The 21,092-nt window shown below is 33.9% G+C and overlaps 1 protein-coding gene across 1 annotated transcript in view; it reads right to left on the minus strand.

Annotated features, from left to right (window-relative positions):
• Positions 1 to 5,772: 5,772 nt before the first annotated feature.
• RALYL (RALY RNA binding protein like) overlaps positions 5,773 to 21,092 on the minus strand; it is a 35,367-nt gene continuing 20,047 nt past the window's right edge. The window contains exons 4-8 of the mRNA XM_015823666.1: positions 18,023 to 18,070; positions 16,665 to 16,828; positions 16,347 to 16,460; positions 14,128 to 14,300; positions 5,773 to 5,810 (exon numbers count right to left, since the gene is read on the minus strand). Of these exons, the coding sequence (XP_015679152.1) occupies positions 5,793 to 5,810; positions 14,128 to 14,300; positions 16,347 to 16,460; positions 16,665 to 16,828; positions 18,023 to 18,070 (517 nt within the window). The 3' untranslated portion in view covers positions 5,773 to 5,792. The remainder of the gene's footprint in view (positions 5,811 to 14,127; positions 14,301 to 16,346; positions 16,461 to 16,664; positions 16,829 to 18,022; positions 18,071 to 21,092) is intronic.

A 21,092-nucleotide genomic window follows, 5' to 3' on the forward strand; every position in this document is an offset into this window, starting at 1 on the left:
ACATAGTATGAAGATGTTGAGGCCTAGTATGACTTAGATAATAGAATAATCTCTACATCTTTAACATTTTTATTTGAAATAAGTTACCCAATCTGTTCAATATTTCTGGGTTGTTGGTTTTTTTTGGTGAACAGAAAGTTAAATTTTGAGATCCTAACACAATTAAAAGTCACAACAAATCACACCTTAAGCCAGGCTGAGTGTCTGAAGAGAAAATGATTTTATTACCTATTGCACTGTGAGCCATACTTGGAACAACCACTCTTAAATTCAAATAGACATTGGTGATTTTACATTTTCAATGAAGTTCTAAAATCTGCAGAGCTGTACAATAACCTAAAGAAAGACATCATCTAATAATCTTTTTTTAAGAGGTAAGGAGTACACATTGACAAATAAACAACAGCACAAGACTAGATTCCCTCCCTCCCCCTTTGTTTTCAGTTGTTAAACCCTTGGGAATTGGTAAGCCTTGCTAATGTATGGCACATCATTTCAAATAACTGTCAACAGACTTGGACCTTCTCTTGCCTCTGACAGCTCTAAACCAGTCTTCCACAAATGCCTATCACAAGAAAGGTCATGCTAGCAAGAAATCACAGGAGTCATGGCCTGCCTTGAGAGCACCAACGGGAGAAGGCACTCTAAATTCATACCATAGTATTTCTTGACTGGGTTTGCAGATCTCACTATATAACAATATTTTTTTAACATTGCCCTACTGTGTTGTGTTAAACAAGCCCCATTGTTTTGCAAACCATAGTTTATTAATTATTAAATGACTCTGAACAGCTCCCCTTATGCAAAAGGACAGCAATTTCATAAAAGCAAACCAACACACATCTATAAAACAATAACCTTTCAAAGAAAAAGAAGCATTCATCCCTACCTGACTCCAATTTAAAGAGCAATTCATCTTAATCCATATCCTGGGAAAGAGCCAGGTTTTGGTGACCAAGGTGAATCTCAACAGTGACAGGTGGAACAATAGAGATGTCTACCTCCAAGGGCTTCTTGGATGATGTTGCTTAATAAATGGCACCTAAAGCAAACCAACTTTGTTGGAAGGTACAGGATGGGAGATAAGCCATCCTAGTAGCTAGGCTTACACAATAGGGATATGATGGGATCTGTACAGTATATTCAGGAAATTATGGTTAATTCAATTATGCATGCTTATAATAAAGCAGAGTTTAGCAAAGTTAGTGCATTTCTTTCTTTTATACAGACCATTACATAATCATGAAAAACTTAAAAGATTCCCAGATAAGCCATAAATGAACATTGCAGTGCTCATATGAACCCTAACATAGATGAATTATTTTAGATTAAAAAAATTAATGTAATTAAAATAATATATTTAGTGGGCTGGAATAACAGAAAATGGTCAAATGTCACAAGATTATAATGTTACCAACTGAAAATTTGCAAGGAATCAAAATGTTTAACATTAAAAAAAAGAAGCATCTGTGCTAGAAATATGCAATATTAACCCTCCCCCCCCCCATCCCCAGATCAGTGGAGATATTTAGAGTACAAACTTGGCACAGTATGTAAACCTAGCCATTTTTTTTCTTTAATCAGTCTCTTCCACTGAAATGCTACACTGGATATTTTATTGCTCCAATATTTCAGTTAAGTCTTGCTCAGAACAGCACCAAATAATTGCAACTCCGGCTGCTATAGTGATACTGTGCTAGCTCAATTTTTTACTGATGTCAAAGTTTGCTAGATGAAACAAAGCAAATAATTAATATGCAACAATTCTTTATATTGTGAAAATAACTCCACAAATCTGTCCTCCACCTCTGCTCTAAGTAAGAGATAGCAACTACATACTGTACATTTCATTTTTTTTTGTTTCACTTTGGCATTAGAATGACTCATTCTGCCTGAATGGATTGCATTTTTTAAAAAATTGCTGTTCAGGAGCTGGTGAACTTTCCATCTGACAAACTATTAGATAGAATTTTCTTGTCAAAACCATCCATATACAATTACATGGCTACTTTTCTTCTATCTCATTTCTTCTAGAGTTATTGATCTGCTGCTCTTATATACCATGTCAGAAATCCAGGGTCACCAAAAGCAAAGCTCCTAATAAATTTGCACACAAGACCAGAATCAAAATGGTGACAAGGGAGGTATGCCACTTTTCTGCATGGTGGATTTTGTATTTAAAAAGAAAGTGAAAATTTGACATAAATGTGCAGATAATCAGAGGAGCTAGTCTAAAAGGTGATCCATGCTTGAAATCAGTGTAACTGGTTTTATCAAGTTTGCTTTCAAAACCTAGCCTGGATTTCCAATACTCTCCAAAATGCTTCCTTAAATAACAATGCTTGCTGGACCTACCATCTTCTTGATATGGTACATTGATGTTAAGATTCATTAATCTGGAATATCTATATCTATATATAATTTGTTTCTTATGCAGAATTGAAAAATATGTAATCAATTTGAAGCATTATATCACAGTGAGAAATTACTACTGCAACTGTGCAACATTTTGGCCTCAGTGGCTAAAAGATATTTTGCAGCTATCCGATCAGGAGACATGAATGTTATATCTCTCTGCAACTTCCAAAAGCAGCTGTGATTTTCCTAGCATTTTGTAATTCTAGTAGAATTTGGCTAGAATTTAGGATTATAGCTCATGCCTCTTAACTAATAAAGCCTTTTAAACTGTTTTAATTATCTAACTGAACACCCTTAGCAGCAATATTGGGGGGGGGGGGAACCTCTATTCACTCTTGCTTTCTCAATAACTATCAAGATATTTTTCCTTATATACTCAGTTTTCTGAGTAATGCAACCAGGGCCACATTTTGTTCCCTTTTATTATCAAGAATTGCCACCCTGCTTAAAGGGAACTTTTAATATGGAAGATTATTCTTGTCAGTCTCGTATTCCAAAACGCCTGGTTTCTTTTAACGTCAGTTAAATAGTATTGTTTAGAAAGCACATCCCCAGAATTTATAGTATCAAAGTGACATAAAAAGTCAGTCTTATTTGAAATTTTAATGGTTTATGGTGCTGAAAAAATTTAGTAGCATTGTCTTGCAGTTGTTGTGACTTTTTAGCTTGTTGAAATAATAGTCTTTTGAAAGATGTGTTGAGATGTCCTGCCTGTGAATTCCTTTTGATATTGCTGACACTGAAGGTGTATCAAGATAAATGATTATCAGAAAAATTGTTTTCTAACTTAGATAATACCCCAGATGTTAAGCACAGATTTGCAGTTACCTTTCAATTGATTTACAGCATGGAGATGATTCAACCATTTTGATAATTAGTATTATTTTTTCTCAAGTTTCAGAAATACATAGCATAAACTTAAGAGATGTTTACTCAGGAATAAAGCTTTGAATTTACAGTATTGGATGTCAGGCTGATTTTTTTTTGAGCCACTGTTAATTTCCATCATTAGTATTTTCAGAAGAACTATTGAAGAGAATTAATCCATTAATCAAAGGAAAATATTTATTTACAGGAATGTAAAATTTATGTTACAGCATTTGAAAAAAAATTGTGTTTGAATGTTGACACAAAACCAAAATCTTCAGAAGATGAATGCAAATACTGTCCTATTATTGAAAACCTCCATGGCTTTTAAAAATGGCTGTAGAGTTCCCTTATGGATGTGCCATGTTTTGGATTTACGGTAATTTAAATGAAGTGTTCTGGTATTTGTGGGAGCTGAAACTATTTCTGTTCTGCAACTCATTAAAGCAGCTGTGTTTGTGTTGCTTCATGTTCTGAAAAACTCCTTCCAAATTGTATTGTTCAACCCTATATTTTATTCAAGTAATAATATTTTCCATGGTCTTAACATTATTTTCCCATTTCATAGAATTGTTCTAAACCAAAGTGCAACACAGCTTAATACATATGTTTAAAACAGAGGGGAAATGTTCCTATGATAATAGAATCAAAATTCCAACTCTTTTTCTGGATGCATTTGTCTTGCGTGCAAAGGTATTTGGGTACAGACTTACAGCAAACGATGCAGAAACAAACCCTGCTTATTCTCTTCTTTCTCTTGGTACTTTTATAATCACTGCATGGACTGAGAAAAAAATAATTTATACAGAAAATAGATAGCTTTTATGGAAACATTGTAATAATGCAAGAGACAGAAGGTCAGGGTGAAGGAGCTATCAGTTCAAGTAAAACATGTGTTCTGCCTACAAAAAATTCCAGCTTGAGTGTCTGGCATCTGAACTAATGCTAGATTTAGCAGATGGCGGCTTCACATTTTATTCACAGGTTTAATTGAGCAACAGGCTGTTCTTTTCCCACAGCCGTTAATCTGGAGATACAATGCTGCAGTTAGAGATGCTTTATAGATAACATACTGCGTATTCCTGCCTGAATCCTTATGTATGGACATTGTAAGAGTCACATTCAAGCATTGTGAAATCTATAATGGTCAACTGAGGCACTTTACAATTGATATCTAGATCTGGATAATTCATGAATTGCATGTGTAAAATGATGTAGCAATGAATTCATGGAAGCTGCATTTCCAAAAATGTAGACTGAAGAAATATTTGTGAAAATACTAAGCAATACACTGAAGCCCTTTGAAGAGGTTTGAGGGAAAGACCAGGCAGCCATTCAGTGAACACTTACCAAAATCAAACACATCTTCTATTTAACTATAAATGTAGACATGATTGAATGTGTGATGGTTCCTTTGGGCCCTCAGAAAAGTGCTTGGATTTGGTAATGATGTCCTACTAATCAAGTTAACAAAAACTACACTTATTTTACCCTTATCCAGATTAATATGAATTATGATCATGGAAAGAGTCCAGTTTCAAGCCTCGTTCTCTAAGCAAGACTGAAAAAACAGTCTATACTGTATGATGCACTCCCCTCATTTTGCAATTTAACCCCAGAGAAACCAAGGTATCTGTCTACCTGTCTGGCTAAAATAGGTTAAACTGGAGCTTCCAGTTACCTGAAGAGGTCAAAAAAGACAATTCAGTGGAATAGAAAGCAAACAGGCATCAAACATGCCAACTTTACAACATGGCAACCCTCATAAAAGTATTAAGAGATTTTTGAACCATACTGATCTATAGTCTATCCAGAATGTGCTTATCTGAAGCTAAGAGTAGCAACATAGAAGTTGGGGCATATTGACATTAATAATAATTTTCTACTGATATCACAGGAAATTGTATACAGAATATTTTCAAATTATATCCATTTTAGTGTAATGATGCACTAAAAATCTTCAAAGACAAATATTGATTTGTTCTTTTCGATAACCCACTAATGTATGTATTTGCCTTAAAGCAGGAATAAAAATAATTAAAATATATATTGGCTCATAAATTTTTGATGATCTCTTCATTATGCTGTAAACATTTAAGTGCAATATCACCTGACTGTAAATATGATGAACCATAAAACATGCTAATCATAAAAATAGCTTTTACAAATATACATTTGTATACAGTATTTCTTTTGCTTTAAATATGTCCTTCATATTATTATACAAGTCATTGGCTATCTGACATCAAAATAAAAAAAATTACCATGATTAGCCAGGAGAGACACATTTATAGTCCAAACCATAAAAATATGACAATTGTGTAGTTTTAAACATATGTTTTAAAATTTTGAATGGCGGTCTCCATTTCCAAAAGTAAATTCAGTTCTTCATACAAATTGAGTCAAATATGCTATGAGCTGACAAGAAACTGTAGTTTACATTTTCAGACAAGGAAGTCTATGAATTATCTTCTCAGCTTCCAAAAGAGTTGTGTAAGGGTCCCAATTCATTTGATCTGTAGAAACTATAATATAAAATATAGTTGTGTTTGAAAACATTTTGAAGAATAGATAATAACAGATGAAATTAACAGAATTTTTATTTTATAGAAAGCAATTGATTTGGATCAGTTTTGTGGAATGATAAATATTAATCTTTTTTCCAATTCAAATTTACTCACCTGAAATGATATGAGACGTACAAGAACCTACAATTCTCTAGTCTTCAGCATTGACTACCTAACCAAGTGCTGTTAATGAGGCAAAAGTAATTTTGAAGTTTCTTATTCTTGTTCCAAGTTACAAATAAATAAAAATTTGATCCATATTCCTAATTTGGTTCATCCACACAATGGCATTAATGGATTACTTGGGTAAAAAACACTTGACCATTAATTAATAATGTCAAAGGACTTTAAGTCTGATAGCTATACAAAAACTTCCTGCTTCTCAAAGTAATTTACTTTATAGAAGTGCTGAAATTAGGTTCCTGTGAAATCATGGAACAGATTGATCAAGTAATCTCTCAAGGATAGTGATAGGGTTATGAAATTATAGGCATTAACATTTTCCACATATTGTATAAAGGTTAACAAGTCTGTAGAGCTACTATTATACAATTCCTATTAATGAGGTCACTTTGAAAACTCTTATCTGCAAGCTCTTTCCATTATTTGTAGTACCAAATTAGCTTAGAAGAGGTCTATTTTCTCCTTCAGTTTCTCTCCTGCATCAGAGGCAGCCCTGATGATAGTTAATAGCTCTGTTGCTCTTCTGAGAATAAAAGTAGTGTACTTTCTCACCTTGCAGGGTTTTTGTTTTGTTTTTCTTTGTTTTCTTGCTTGTCTTTTTCTATTATATAAAAGTCAAAAGCCAGACATTACTGAAGATATATTCTTAGCTCATTATAAGTACTAAAAAGCTTCCTTATGATTAAGAGCATTGTAAATAATCTATATTTGAAAAAAATCTGCTTTGCTGTTGCTTAAGAACTGAGATGGGCACTGGCAATCTCAATAACTAGCAGAAAGGACATAGGGATATTTGCAACACTCTCAGATTTATTTTAATGAAATGGAAAGGAAGTTCATATCAAAAGATCACAAAGAGTTAGTAATGTAAAAAGGTACTGCCATTATTAACAACATTCTCAATCTAGAGGTCTCCAGTATAATCATACTAAAACTCTCACAATCTCAAATAGCAAAATCAATGATACAAATGATAGAAGCAGTACTCTAACACATCTGAAGGCACTGAGAGTGGACAAACCTTCTTTATTATATTTATGCTTAGATTTTATCACTGTATGTCAGTCTCCAACTTTTCTGGTAAAGAAAGAACTACTTTTTCATTCATTCTTTTCAGTAAAATTATTTAAAATTAACTATTGACTTTTTGGCAGATGGGAAGGGCAAAGTCTGAATATAGTTTCATTTACAGGATCCATGATAAAGGGCAAAAGTTCTTTTCAAATAAACTTGAGAAGAACTCTTGATAGTTCTTTTCACTCAAAATGGCAAACAAAACTGGATGGGACACCCATATAAAAAGATTTGAGAAGCAAGGTTGCTTTATCCTCTCCCATCATTTTACTGACATCTCAGACAGATCTGAAGAAGGTGAGACTTTAGTACTATCCTGCTTCCCTTTTTAAAGTTAGCAAAAGTAGAGGAGAACATACAAGGAACCCTTCATGGGGTGGAAATTATTTGTAGGGATATCCTGCTTTACTTACGTAAACTTCTCCCACAATTGAAAAACCCAGGATTCAGAACTGCATGAAGACCATGCAATTTACATTCCAATTTTGGCAAATGAAGAATAAGGAGAGAAGATGAAGCTTGTCAGTTTTTTATTTTATTTATTTATTAAATATATTTGCCACCCATCTTGCTATCCTTGACGGCATATAACCATATGCTATCCCATCTCGCTATCCTTTCTCATGCAATTCATGTAAGAGGAATGAATGATCGAACATGGCATCATTGAACTAGTACTAGTTTTCCTTTGAGATTCTGGTTATGATGAAAGTTCATAGCTGGCTTGAAAGGTTCAAACCATTTCTTTCCAGGATGTAGTTGATAATTGGACAGTTGCCTTGTGATATTCCCCCAGAAAGAACAACAGTTTTAGTTAGCAATGAAATTTGATCAATATTGTAGTTGTAGACTATTGTACAATTGCTGGCCCCCTGAAATCTAACTAGGAGTTTTTGGTAATTCATGTCCTGAGATTTTGCTTGCAATTTAATGTAAAACATGAGGTACCCTATTTTTTTTTATCCAGGATTTTCAGAACAACACAGAAATAAAATCATTCAACCTTTATAGTTCTACAAATTGTGTATGGTAGTTGCATTTTTTCTGCACCTACCATACAATTCTGGGGAAAGATACGCTTTTACATTCTATCTGTCTGTCTGTCTGTCTGTCTGTCTGTCTGTCTATCTATCTATCTTTCATCTACGTATCATCTATCTATCTATCCACCCACCCACCCACCCATCTAATCTCTCCTCTCCTTCTCTGTCTCTATCTTCTATCAAAAGTCTGTATAAAAACATTTTCATGAAAAAAAGGATTTGTCAAAAAGCTGCATATATTAGGCTGTATTACTAATATTGGAACATTGTGCTCAATACAAATAATTTGAAATTTTTGAAATAATTATCAGTTTGAAAAACATTTATTCTATTGCAAACATTAGAAACTGAAATTGGCATATTTGTAAAAAACAATAATTAAAAAACTTGGAAAAACACAGTCATATGGATGTCCATAAATTTAGGCATGTATCAGACTGAATTCTATAGGTGTTACCCCTAGGTAGTATTTTACCTTTGCTGTGCTATTTTTTCAACAATTTTTCAAAATTCAGGTATAGGATTCAAAGTGACAGATATACCTATAGTTCTCAAATTCCTCAACAACACATCCAAAATACTAGTGTGATCACAAACCTCAGCCAACCTAAAGACTTTTGAATAGTTATATGATAAATATTTCTTTGGAACTGAACTAACTTCAGACATTTATGGGACAGCAAGCAAATTTTTTCACTTTTCAAAACTTTTTTATAAACTTTTCATCTCATGTTATTTATATTTGTTTTTAAACATGGAGCACATAATCCTGCAACAGGACCCTGAAAACGGAATTATCAAAAAGTTCTCTCAAGCTTTCAGTGTTTACTTCATCATTAAAAGGTACTATCCAGAGTGCTGGAAATGTAGTTTTAGCCAGCCAGTGAAACACACTGAATCTGAAATGGGATGAACTACATTTTGCATCTTATGAGGTTCTCTATAGTATTTATATATAAATTAATAATAAACATTTCACCAGGCACTGATATCCACTAAGATGTAAATCATAATTATTGCAATAATACATGAATATTACCTATTATATTAATCATTTCAATATGATTGTGGCTCTAATTGAAAATATCCTAATGTCAAATAATTCATCAGATATCCTTTTTCTATTACAAAAAGGCATCAATTATCTGCAGTGACTAATTGTCAGGCACAATAGTCTCTGAAAAGAAAATCCATGATAGACAGGACTACAATCACACCTAATAAGAATTATTATTACAGTACCAATAATCATTCCAAAGAATAATTTAAAAATCCTAAAACCATTTTTGTTGTCATTTTTATTTATTAAAAAAATATAAACCAGCACTTTAGAAAGTGCTACTATTATAGCTGAACTGCACTGCCTTCTAAGTTGTGTTCATGTTGGGTACCTAGGATATATTCTTGCCCTCTATAGTCGCAAAGGCAAACATCTGAGTTCCACAAAGAATTCATCTCATTTGTTTCACTTCATTATTTTGCTCAGGGCAAGATAGAAATTGGAGAAATGCTTGTTTTCAGGGTGACTTAGGCTAAGGAAACGCTAATAATCAGCACAAGACATCGATGGAAGGAAGCTCCTTTTTCAGAGAGAGGGCAAAACAATTAAGGAATTGCATTATAAAATCTAAATTGTACAAATTACAGTTTAGCTAAAACATTTTCCAATAGTTCAAAGAAATAACTTCTGTTAGAGAAGCCTTTACCTTTTCCATGTTTTCTTGAATTTTGTAGGGTATAATGCAATTTGCAATATTAATATAAGGCTGTTAAGCACCTGACATTTGACCTTTAAATGCTTTATGACTCCAATCTGAGGTTGCCCCAACCTCTATACTCTGAAGAGGTCAACTAAACAGACATGCAATATGCTAGGAACTTATTATGACTGTGCAAATCTTTTGAAGGAGGTGCTATTCAGGAAGACACAGGGCATATAAAGCAGTCACCTCTTTTCCCTGGTTCACCCAGCTGCTTTGCAAGCTCTTTCTGATTCTGCCTGCAAGAAAAATGAACCTAAATAATGGTGCACATGCACAGATGAGACACAGCTAAGAGCAGTTGTTTCCAAACAAGCCATAGAAATTTTGAAAAAAACCCAGCTGCTTTACTGATTCAAAGAAAAGTGCTTCGTAAGATTTCCTACTCATTGCAACGCACCTTTTAAAAAAGAACTTGCATATGAGTTTTATTATCACCATGAATATGCCTTATTCCTAAATGTCTTCAGATATGTTACTGACACAGTGTGTGTATCTATAATGACACATAATCTACTTGGGGTAGCTAGATAACAGGAAGCTCAGTATCTTACTGAAATTATACTTATGATTACTGAATTTTGAAACATCTGTTCTACTATCCAAGGGCTTTAGAGGGTCTCCATCTGAGTTATGTATTTTAAAAAAATCTTTTTTTGAAGGCCAAATAGCTCAGTTTATCTTTAACAACCAGCATTTTCCAGATGTGTTGGGACTCAATTTCCCAGCCAGTAGGCAGTTAAAATTAAGATATATCTGGAAGATGTCAAGCTATGAACAGAACTATCACCACACGATACTGATTCCACTCCCTAGGAAGGGATGGAAACAGGAGTGAAAAGAGTGACTCCTGAGAGAAAGAGAAATAATTAAGCTTGTTACAGAGAGAACAAGTATATGCCTCTGCTAAAAAAAAAAGTATAGAGGAGATTTGTGTTGGAGATAGGGAGGACATCTGTTGAAATGTTTTAATTAAATAATGAGAAGAAAACAATTCTAAGGAAACATATAGCTTCTCTCCTTTTTAAAAAAGATTAAATACTTGCATAGCAATCTCTTTTACAGCTTTGTTTCTTAATTTCATAGGGTTAGCCCTGTTATTTTATAAGTATACGAACAGAAATCTTTTCAGGCAGTGCAAGATTTTGCTGCAGCAGAGAAGCTCAGCTCTCTCACTTAAAAAAAATATATCAGATGCTGAAAAATGAGGATGTCACTCCTGTTTTCATCCCTTCCTAGGGAGCGGAATCAGTATTGAATTAGTGTCAGTTCAAATCTTTTCCCCTCCAGTATTTTTGTGTGTGCTTATATCTATGTACTAGATAGAGTGGAGTGAGAAGGGAGATATCTCTATATTTTAATTCAGAATGGCTGCAAGATAAAAGAAATAACAATAAGGCCACACATTTTCTTCAAGGGTAGCTTCAAAAACATGGGGACACTTAAAATTTGAAATCCCAGTAGCTATATACTTTTATATATTAAATCAAACATTATACTGATTTAAAATTTCATCCACCATCTTCAGGAAATAATCTGCCATACATTCCTGCTGGCTATAAACCCTTGCAGCAACTGTCAGTCTAACACCTTAATTGAAAGCGAATTCCATTACAATCAGAACAGCTATGCCCAAGTATATATGTCTATTGCTTTGCATTAATAACTCAACAAAAAAGTCATTATGCTTTAATTTGCCCCATTTAAAATATGCAATTGAAATGCTTTCAAGCTAGTTTCAATAGGGGAGATATGATGGATATTAAATTTCTTATTAAGGTTACTGTAAGCATTGAAATAGTAGTATCCATAAAATATTGGCCCTCTCTAACAAGTCAGCAAAGAGGGCGCAGAGTAAAGAAAAGGCACTATTGGTGTAGAAGACCAATTAGTAGGATAGTGATGTCAATAGCAGAAGTCTCTGGCTATAGATTCTGTCACTGATAGCTAAATAGGAGCAGAAAGTACATCCATCCCCCATAACATCTTCACATTTTGCAGGCCAATTTGAATGCTTCCCCAGGCTTAGGTTCTTTCATAATTGCAGCAGACTGACTCTGCACCCCTGGAAAAATTTTCTTGACACAACCGCTTTGCCTAGTTGTTTGTATCTGTTCAGTTGATCTTTAAATCTTTTTCCATGTAACAATTTGCTCCTGAAAAACTCTTTAAAGAGAATCTTTTTGCTTTTTTCAGAATCACATTAACATTGCATAGGCATAGTGCTCATCATAGGTTACAATTACAAAATCTGATGACTTTGTGTTTTACTTCTCCTACAGCTATAAAATAGTTCAAGCTATTCATGGAGGTAAGACCTTGCTGAACTCTTTTAAGCTCCTTATTTTTGCTGCCAGCAGCCATTCACAAGAGAAAAGGAACATAGCCCTATCCTTATTCAGAAGCAGAAGCTATATGACTGCTATTCCACAAGGCTAATTGCAGTTCCGCCTATGACAGCCTTATACATTCAAGATTCACAAACGGAGACCAGATTCCACCATAATCTTTCTGTGCTTTGGTACCTCAAATATTGTTGATGGTACTCCAACTTTTGGCACCTTCATACTTGTGAACAGTATTTAGAAGGCAAGATCAGTATGATAGAAAAGTATCATCCCCTTTATCCTTCCCTTTTGGCCAACTTGCTTTCTTCTCTTGTTAAAGAGGCTTGCAAATTTGGAGAACTCCATAAAACTGCTTTGTTGTAGAAGACGGTTTAAAGGAAAAAATGCAGACATGAAGGGAAGTATCATGTGACTGAACACATTATTCTCACACATACACGCACCCACAACTCCCAAATCTCTGTATGAAGTTTCCTTTATTCCTAGATGCTGATTAGAGTGCACACTTTCTTTGGCCATCAATAAGAGATGAGCCAATACTATTTTGGCAAAGTGTGTTGGATTTGGCTCAACTCTAAATTTTGAATAAAGGCAAATCTGTAGTTTAATGAGGCAAAGCAGCATCCCCAGGAAATAGCATCAAATCGGACGTCAGTGCTTTGTGAATGATTCAGTGTATCAAGGTGCTGCAAATAACAAACTACAAAAACACTGGGGTAGAAGGAGGAGGTGGCAGAGGAATGCAATGATTTGTAACTGCAAATCTTTCTTCTACTTAAAAAACATTTTATTGGGAACTCTATACTTATCTCTTTTTCTCGCAGATAGACAGATGGCTCAGAATTCCTCTGAGCATCTGGGATAAGAAATATGTGATTGCAATGAATATATTTTGTGAGATTCACCAAATTTATTCCATCATTATATTTTTAAATTAATTTTCAGGTTTGACAACACATCTTGAGTGTATATTGTATACATTATAGGTATCAGCTGAGAAATGTGTATTTAATTTTCCACATTTTTCAGATTTATCACTAATAATAATATTTTAAATTAATATGCCGCCCAAGTCCCAGTGACTCTGGGTGGTTCATGCTAGCTTTCGTCAGTTTTGGAATAAGAATCTTAGAACTTAACTCCTCTTAGCTCCTCAGTTTAGGAGATATTATTCACCCCACTGAAATCCTGGCTACTTGAATGGCTGTTTGCACAGGGATCAGGTTCAACACTCATTTTTAATTTTGCAGGACACATACAGCATATAAAACATGTTTTCATGGTTACTTGTGAAAAGCTGGTGCAATGGGATAATCTCAGTTTAAAAATAAACTTTAAACATGTGTAAAGTAGACCTGATACGAGGTTACTTTGGATCAACTTACATCTAAGGAAGTCATTTTAATACACAGAATTTAAAAATTAGTTTCATTTATTCCAAAGTACTTATTGGCATTATAGTCAACGTAAGCTCTTGATATTCGATTTATTCAGTAGAGATACAATTGCTGGGTTAGGTTAGAGGTTTTAGAGGAATTATCCATAGCTATGAAACCAGTAACCTTTTTTGAAGGAAGATGATATTATTTACTTAACCTTTGGAATAATGCTTGAAAATCCTATCCTCGTAAGAAGTAAAGAGTTGCATTAAAAGTATAAAATTCATTTCCTATTATCTTAAAATGGAGATTATAAAGCAATAAAAAGTGATTTAATGTATTCTGGATATTCCAGAGAATGTTTATTAACAGTGGTTATAATCACTCTACTACTACAGATTAAATTGGAAGATGGAACATGATAGCCACCTCTTGCTATTTTGTCTCCCCTTTTCTTTACTGTACATTGGACACTTGTAATACCTTACCAGCTCATTGCTACCCTCCTCATCGAAATCTTCGTCTATCCCATCTGTCATTTCTTCTCCGTCCCCATCCAGCCCTCCTTCAATAGGCTCTTCTGTAGAGTTGTCAGCATTCTCTGATATGCATTCTTCTTGGATCAACTCTATACTGTCTTCTATTTGTTTCTTTTGGATTTCTGGAATATACAAAATTATCATATCATTCCCTTTGCATGGCATTTTCACGTTTACGGATTATTAAAAACTATCAGAATAAAGGACTACTCATATAATTTAGAGCACATTTATCAATTAAACCACAGAGTTAATTAATTTAACAGACATTGATTAAATAGAAGGGAGTAGACAATATATTAGCATAGGGGCCCATTCTCTATCATCTAGAGACAATGAAAGTTGAGATAACAAATGGATAATAGTTGCATGTTATACTCTAATGAATAGTAATAACAGACAAGCAGAGATGAGCTTTGGAGAAAAATTGTATAATATTCTGGTTAAATCCAGTCCAAGGGGAAATAATTCTGTTAACTGCCATGAGCAAATGGTTGGAAAGAAAATAAAATAGTACAAAAAAAGTTATTGAACAAATTGGTGACCTCAACAATGACAATGGTGACTAAAGAGTAACTTCTTAGAAAAGGTCTATTTTAAATATGTTCTATAAGCAAAGACTTATTCATTTGTATACATAATAAAGGGATATAATCCCAGCTTCACTTCCACATATTTACAGTTATACCTTAGAGCAATTCTTTTTTATTTTGGGAGATAGGATTGGAAAAGTTGACATTTTATTTGCTCTGAAATCTTTGTTTTAAAATTACTTTTCTATTTTGGAGTAATTCAAAAACTTTGAATAGCCATTGCAAACATAAAAAATAAATATAAAGCCTTCTTTTTATCCATTACCGCTGTGGCATTGATTTTTTTAAGAGATACTGAGTTAAAGATTTTAGTAAAGGATACACAAAGGTATCTTATTTAGTTTTAATTGTGAACTGTTTCACTTTTGGATATTTCTTTCATTCCTTCTCTATTTCCATTTTATTTTATTCTGTTGAATTATTTAGCTAACTTGTTCCCATTTTTTTATTCAACCGGACCACAGAACAGTTTTTTTGCACTGTCTTGCAAAAAGTCCAACAGGAATTAATTAAAAAATGTACAAGACATCATATGCTTTCTTTCTTTTTCTTTTTTTTGGTAAAGAAGGAATCACATTAACATTACATGTGTGTCTAAGTAGATGTGAACTCCAGTGAATCAAAATTTAATCTCAAATAAGCAGAAGAAACAGTCAAATGTTTTGGAGAAACCCTACTGAAGGACTGGCCTGTCATGAAATCTTTTCTTCTTGACTCTGTCAGTTTCATGAATCAAGAAGAAAAAAGTCAAGAAGAAAAGATTTCATGACAGGCCAGTCCTTCAATAGGGTTTCTCCAAAACATTTGGCTGTTTCTTCTGCTTATTTGAGATTAAATTTTAATTCACTGGAGTTCACATCTACTTAGACACACATGTAATGTTAATGTGATTCCTTCTTTACCTCTATTTATCTACTCCTCTATTCAGCAGTAACACTCAATAAAAGCACAGTTTTCCTATGACCGTAGATTATAAATACATCCAATCTGGGTTGGTTGCCAGGACCAGAGGTTTAGCTCTCCAAGCTGGAGTCTTTGGACTCGTGCTGGAGCCCATCCCCAGTGAACTTCTCTCTTACCAGAACATTCTGGTGAGAGAGAAGTTCCCTGAGGATGGGCTCTGACACAAGTTCTTTGGTTCCGATGACTGACTGAGACTGGATTCATCCTGGGACACGAATATTTGTCTTAATTCATATTTTTACATTATTACACAATGCGAAAGGTATGTCTATCCTTTCTTCCATTTCATTGGCATATTCCTTACAAACTTTAAAACATGCTAGAAATTTTAAGATAGCAAGTTTCAAAATAAATTGCCTTTTGAATTTAACTTTAACTTGGTGGATCACGATAAGACTTTTTAAGGTTTTCTTTAATTTTAGGTGTACATCTAATCCTAAAATTGAGGAAAACTTAAAACACCTTAATTTAAACTCGATATTTTAAACCTTAAACATCTTAAAGCTTTCACTGGTACTCACACCCAACCTTGAATAAGAATATAATTGATTTTACAGTGGATTAATTCATGTTTTAATGTGTTACTAAGAGTTATAGACAATTTTCTTTTACCTGATTGAGCTTTCTGCTGCTTTTCAATCTTCTCCAGTCTTCCTAACAAAGAATCAATTTTTGTTTTGATTTGCGTTAATTCCTTCTTGATTGTCTGCAATTCATCTGATTTCACTGAAAGTGAAAAAAGAATAGAACAGCAAAAATAAAATGATATAATATTATTTCTTTTAGGAGGAACACATCTTTTATTAATTAAAGAATCCACTGCTAATAAACAAACATTTTTGGGAGGGAGAAATGGCACCTGTACAACTAATTACCCTTGGTTATTTTTAAAACTAAAGAAGTTAGTTCACAATGTATGTATGAACTCACATTTTGCTCCTGATGAAGAAGCTCCACTTGATGTAGACCTTGATGTCCCTTTCATGGAAAAGATTCCCTTTCCTCTGCGAGTTGCTGTGACTGTTACTCGTGGGCGTTTCAAAGGAATCACAGCACGAGGTGGGGCAGGAACCCGGCTGTGATAATCAAATAACCTTAAGAGAAATAGAAATAGTTTTGGAATGTTCAATTGTAATTTTATATTAGGTAGGATTTTGCATATTAAATTCTGCTCTTTCTTATGAGAAAATGGACCTTTAATATCTCAAAAGGTTTAATCAGAGTTATATTAGATTTCAAGAGTTCATCAATAAGCATATTTATATTTCATTACAGTCAATGTGTTGCTGTTTTTTTCCATGACGAACATCATTACTAAACTGTCTTTACTGTAATGTGAAAATTTTTCTCTACATAATTTTATTTCAGCCAACTAATTATGAAACTCTTAAAAGCAACTCCACCTTCCCTTGCAGAGTGTTTGGACTGCAATTCCCAGTATTCTCAGATATCATATACATATAAAGAGCACCTAACTGAACTGAAACATCTTCACAAATAAACAGTACTTCTAACTCATTAAAAGAATGATAAGAACTTCAAGTATTTGGGAGAATGATAAATGTCTTTCCTTGATACAGTCCCATTAACTTCTAACTAAATGTTAACTATTTATGGGAATGAAAAGCTTTCCTTGCACTGATATTGTACCACCAACTTCAAATCATCTTAGTTTTAAATATATGGTTGCCATTAGATAACTATTACAATTCTGTGCATACCTTCTTGGAACAAGTTAGATTTGCTTATGGGTAAACATGCCCCCAAATGATCTACATATATATGATAAATCAACCAGAGATGCCAATACAGAAATAATGTATTTCTGATTTATAGTTTATGTGTTTGAAAAATGTTGCAATACATCTAAGTAGCCTGGCTTATATTTTTCCATAATGGTACTAATATTCTGTACTAATATTTATATGCACACAGATTTCCCATCAGTTTGGCTGAGTGGAAACCTTGTCCAAAAGGTAAAACAACAACAGCTGACAGCTTATTACATTGAAAAAAACTGTTTTACATATAAATAACTAATTATAAGTATTTAATTTATTTAAGGATATTTAAACTTAACTATAATTAAGATTATTAAAAATGTACATCAACATATACACTGAAGCAAGCTTATCCTGTCATCTAAAAAGCCTTTTTCATAGGCCCAGTTCAACTTTCTCACAATTCCTGATGATTTCCTGAGAAAATTAATGCTCTCTTCCCAACCTCTTATAATAAATAAAAAATGCAGTTCATATATCCAAAGGCAGGAACAAAGATACACATACCGATTGTAGAAATCATCTCTGTAATAATCATAATCAAAGACATAACCACTGCAAGAAGAGCAAAGAAAAGTCCCATGAAGAGATGAGGCAAATTATATTAGTTAATAATAATTTGTAAGACATGAATCACAATAAGGACTTATATCTCTGTTTGGTCTAATGGTTAAGGCACCAGGCTAGAAACCATGAGACTGTGAGTTCTAATCCCATCCCAGGCATTAAAGCTTGCTGGGTGACTTTGGCCAAGTCATTTGCTCTCAACTCAGAATCAGAATAAAGTTGGAAAAGACCTTGGAAGTCTTCTAGTCCAGCCCCCTGCTCAAGGAGGAGACCCTATACCATTTCAGACAAGTGACTGTCCAGTCTCTTCTTAAAAACCTCTAATGATGAAGCACCTACAATGTCTGAAGGCAATGGTTAATTGCTCTTGCTGTTAGGAGGTTTCTTCTTAATTCCAGGTTGCTTCTCTCCTTGATTAGTTTCCATCCATTGTTTCTTGTCGTGCCCATTGGTGCTTTGAATAATAAACCCCTCTCCTCTTTGTGGCAGCCTCTCAAATAATAGAATACTGCTATCATGTCCCCCCTAGTCCTCCTTTTCTCTAAAAAAAACCCCAAGCTAATTGTATAAACTTCCAAAATGAAGCATTTTTTTCTTTTGAAAAATCCTGTCGAATAACACATCCCCTTTCCTCTCTTTCTATGATAATAAAAATAGAAAATAAGAAAAATAAGGACGAAGTAGGTGAAAACATAAAGTTGAAAACCAAGATGGTAATTTTTCTGAATCATAATAGAAAATGACTGTCCCATTGGTAGTAACTGAAGAGCATAATATGATGCATTATTTGCCTAATTCACATCCGTATACAATTTACAGTCTACAGTTATTATATATAATAATAGACAGATGCAACTTCCTTATTTCTTATGGAGTGATTACTGCATTGAATTCTTTTAAATTTCAAAATGTTGAGTTCCTCAGATTATCGCTATGTGGAATTGTCCCATTTATTTGTAGACAGGCTTCACAGTAACATTTACAGCAAATGTTGCCAAAATGATGTGCACCTGATGACATCAGCACACAAATGCCATAATTATATGCTTACAACTTGATGTCAGACAGGTATGCAAATCACAGCGTTTGTCTTTTGTCTTCACACTTTCCAAGCCCTACAGATGTCCGTGCTTTAATTCCAAACAAATTGGTTGCTGAATTTTCCATACATTTTGTTTCAGCCTTAATCCATTCATGCAGCAGGAATTAGAATTTTTATCTGTTCTCTTCCATACCAATTTTGCCCAATTTGCCCACTTGTAGAAGAATGACTTGATTGAATTAAAATGTTTTTTTCTGATTTGCCCGACTATTGTTATTTTTTAAAATATGGAATAATCTTTTTTAAAATACATTTATTTTATACAGATTCAAGAGGAAGCTTCCTTGGACACAGAAAAAGTTACTTAGAATAAGTTTGCTTAAATGCACATACAGTAAGTTCACAAATATAATGACAATATTTGTCTTTTCTATAGTACCAGAAAACAGTATTTATCCCACCTCATCCATAGCAGTCATATCTTTTTAATTAAATTTCCTGTCCTAAACTCTGTGTCATGTGTCTGAGTAACGAAACACTTAAAAGGACTTTCAGGCATGTTTTCTCCTAAAAGCATTTATTAATGTCACAATACGTCAGCACAGCATGGTGGAATGCTTAGATCTACTTCTCTTCCGTTACGCAAAACATTCCATACATTTTCCACTCCCTTATTGTAGGGTCATGGTTCACATCTCCCAATCAACTTGGAAGATGTGATTTACTTCCGGTTTCTTTCTCCCGGGCTATCCTTATGCTCCTCCCACTTTCCTAGTTGCTGGTTTAACTATATATATATACCAGACAGTTCTGCACATTGTCAAAGCAAGAATATACAGTATTTGCAGCGTTGACACTCTGGCAACCTTAAAATGATAAAATGAGAAATAACACAAGAATAGGCAAACAAGGATGGGGAAAAAAGTTCTAATATAGCCACTGGCTAACATGAATCTTTTCTCCTATTATTACTATAAAGCAAGGTAATATAATAATATTCAGGAAAGTCTCCTTTAGGTTGGGCTCAGCTCCTGGTGAGTTCAGAAACGCATCCATGCATCAAAGTGCTTTGTCACTGCCTTCTTCTAGGATGTTTCCTGTCTTCCTAGTCTAACCTATACTCTTGGATTTCCACTCAAATGTTAACTAGTTCTGACCCAGTTCACCATCTGTGCTCGGACACAGTCAGGTACCTTTGCAGCCCAAACTTCTTTTGTTGCACTAGGATGACAAGCTTTTCTTTATTATCAATAAGTATACAAAACTGCCACAAAACTGTGTATCTTAAAAAATATTGTTTTATATTTTACTGAACTCTTCTGAATGATTTTTCTTAGCTGTGGACAAAATTCATAGACAATTCTGTGGAAAACGGATAGTGTCTACATCTGTTCTTACAAAGATGGCTGGACATGAGGTGTTGTATGTGGAGTTGGGACATACAAGCAAGTTAGGGATTTTGCTGGTGTAGCAATCTCCTGTTGCTTAGCTAGCTCCTTTTCTGAGCTTTTCAACCTTGTGCTGAGCCAAGTGGTAACTCCCAGGCTCTCTCATTACTATGGGTTAGGAAGAAGACAGTTGGCATGGAGCTGCAATGGAGGAAGGGAGAAATGCAACAAATAAAATCCAACAATGTGCAATCAGTCTTCCTTTTATATAATAGAACTTTTCTTTTCTTTCTTTCCCTGTGCCATTTCCAGTCCTTACTCTATCTGCTCTGGATAGTCCCCAATTTCCTACTTTACATGTAAAAGGACTATAGAGAGATGAACAAGTTATCTTAATGAAAAATGCTCTCTTAGGGAGAAAAAATAATTGGATACAGTCCTACATAACTCAACCAAAATATTTTTTTTGATGAATTTGTTAAAAGTCATAAGAATCTTGATTATTTTTGCTGCCAATGATAAATAGCACTTAATCTGCAACAAGCTAACAGTAGTTGTAATTAATTGACACATTATAAAG

This window comes from Protobothrops mucrosquamatus, unplaced genomic scaffold, assembly GCF_001527695.2.
Source record: "Protobothrops mucrosquamatus isolate PMUCROS unplaced genomic scaffold, P.Mucros_1.0 scaffold1944, whole genome shotgun sequence".
In the NCBI taxonomy this organism is placed as follows: domain Eukaryota; kingdom Metazoa; phylum Chordata; class Lepidosauria; order Squamata; family Viperidae; genus Protobothrops; species Protobothrops mucrosquamatus.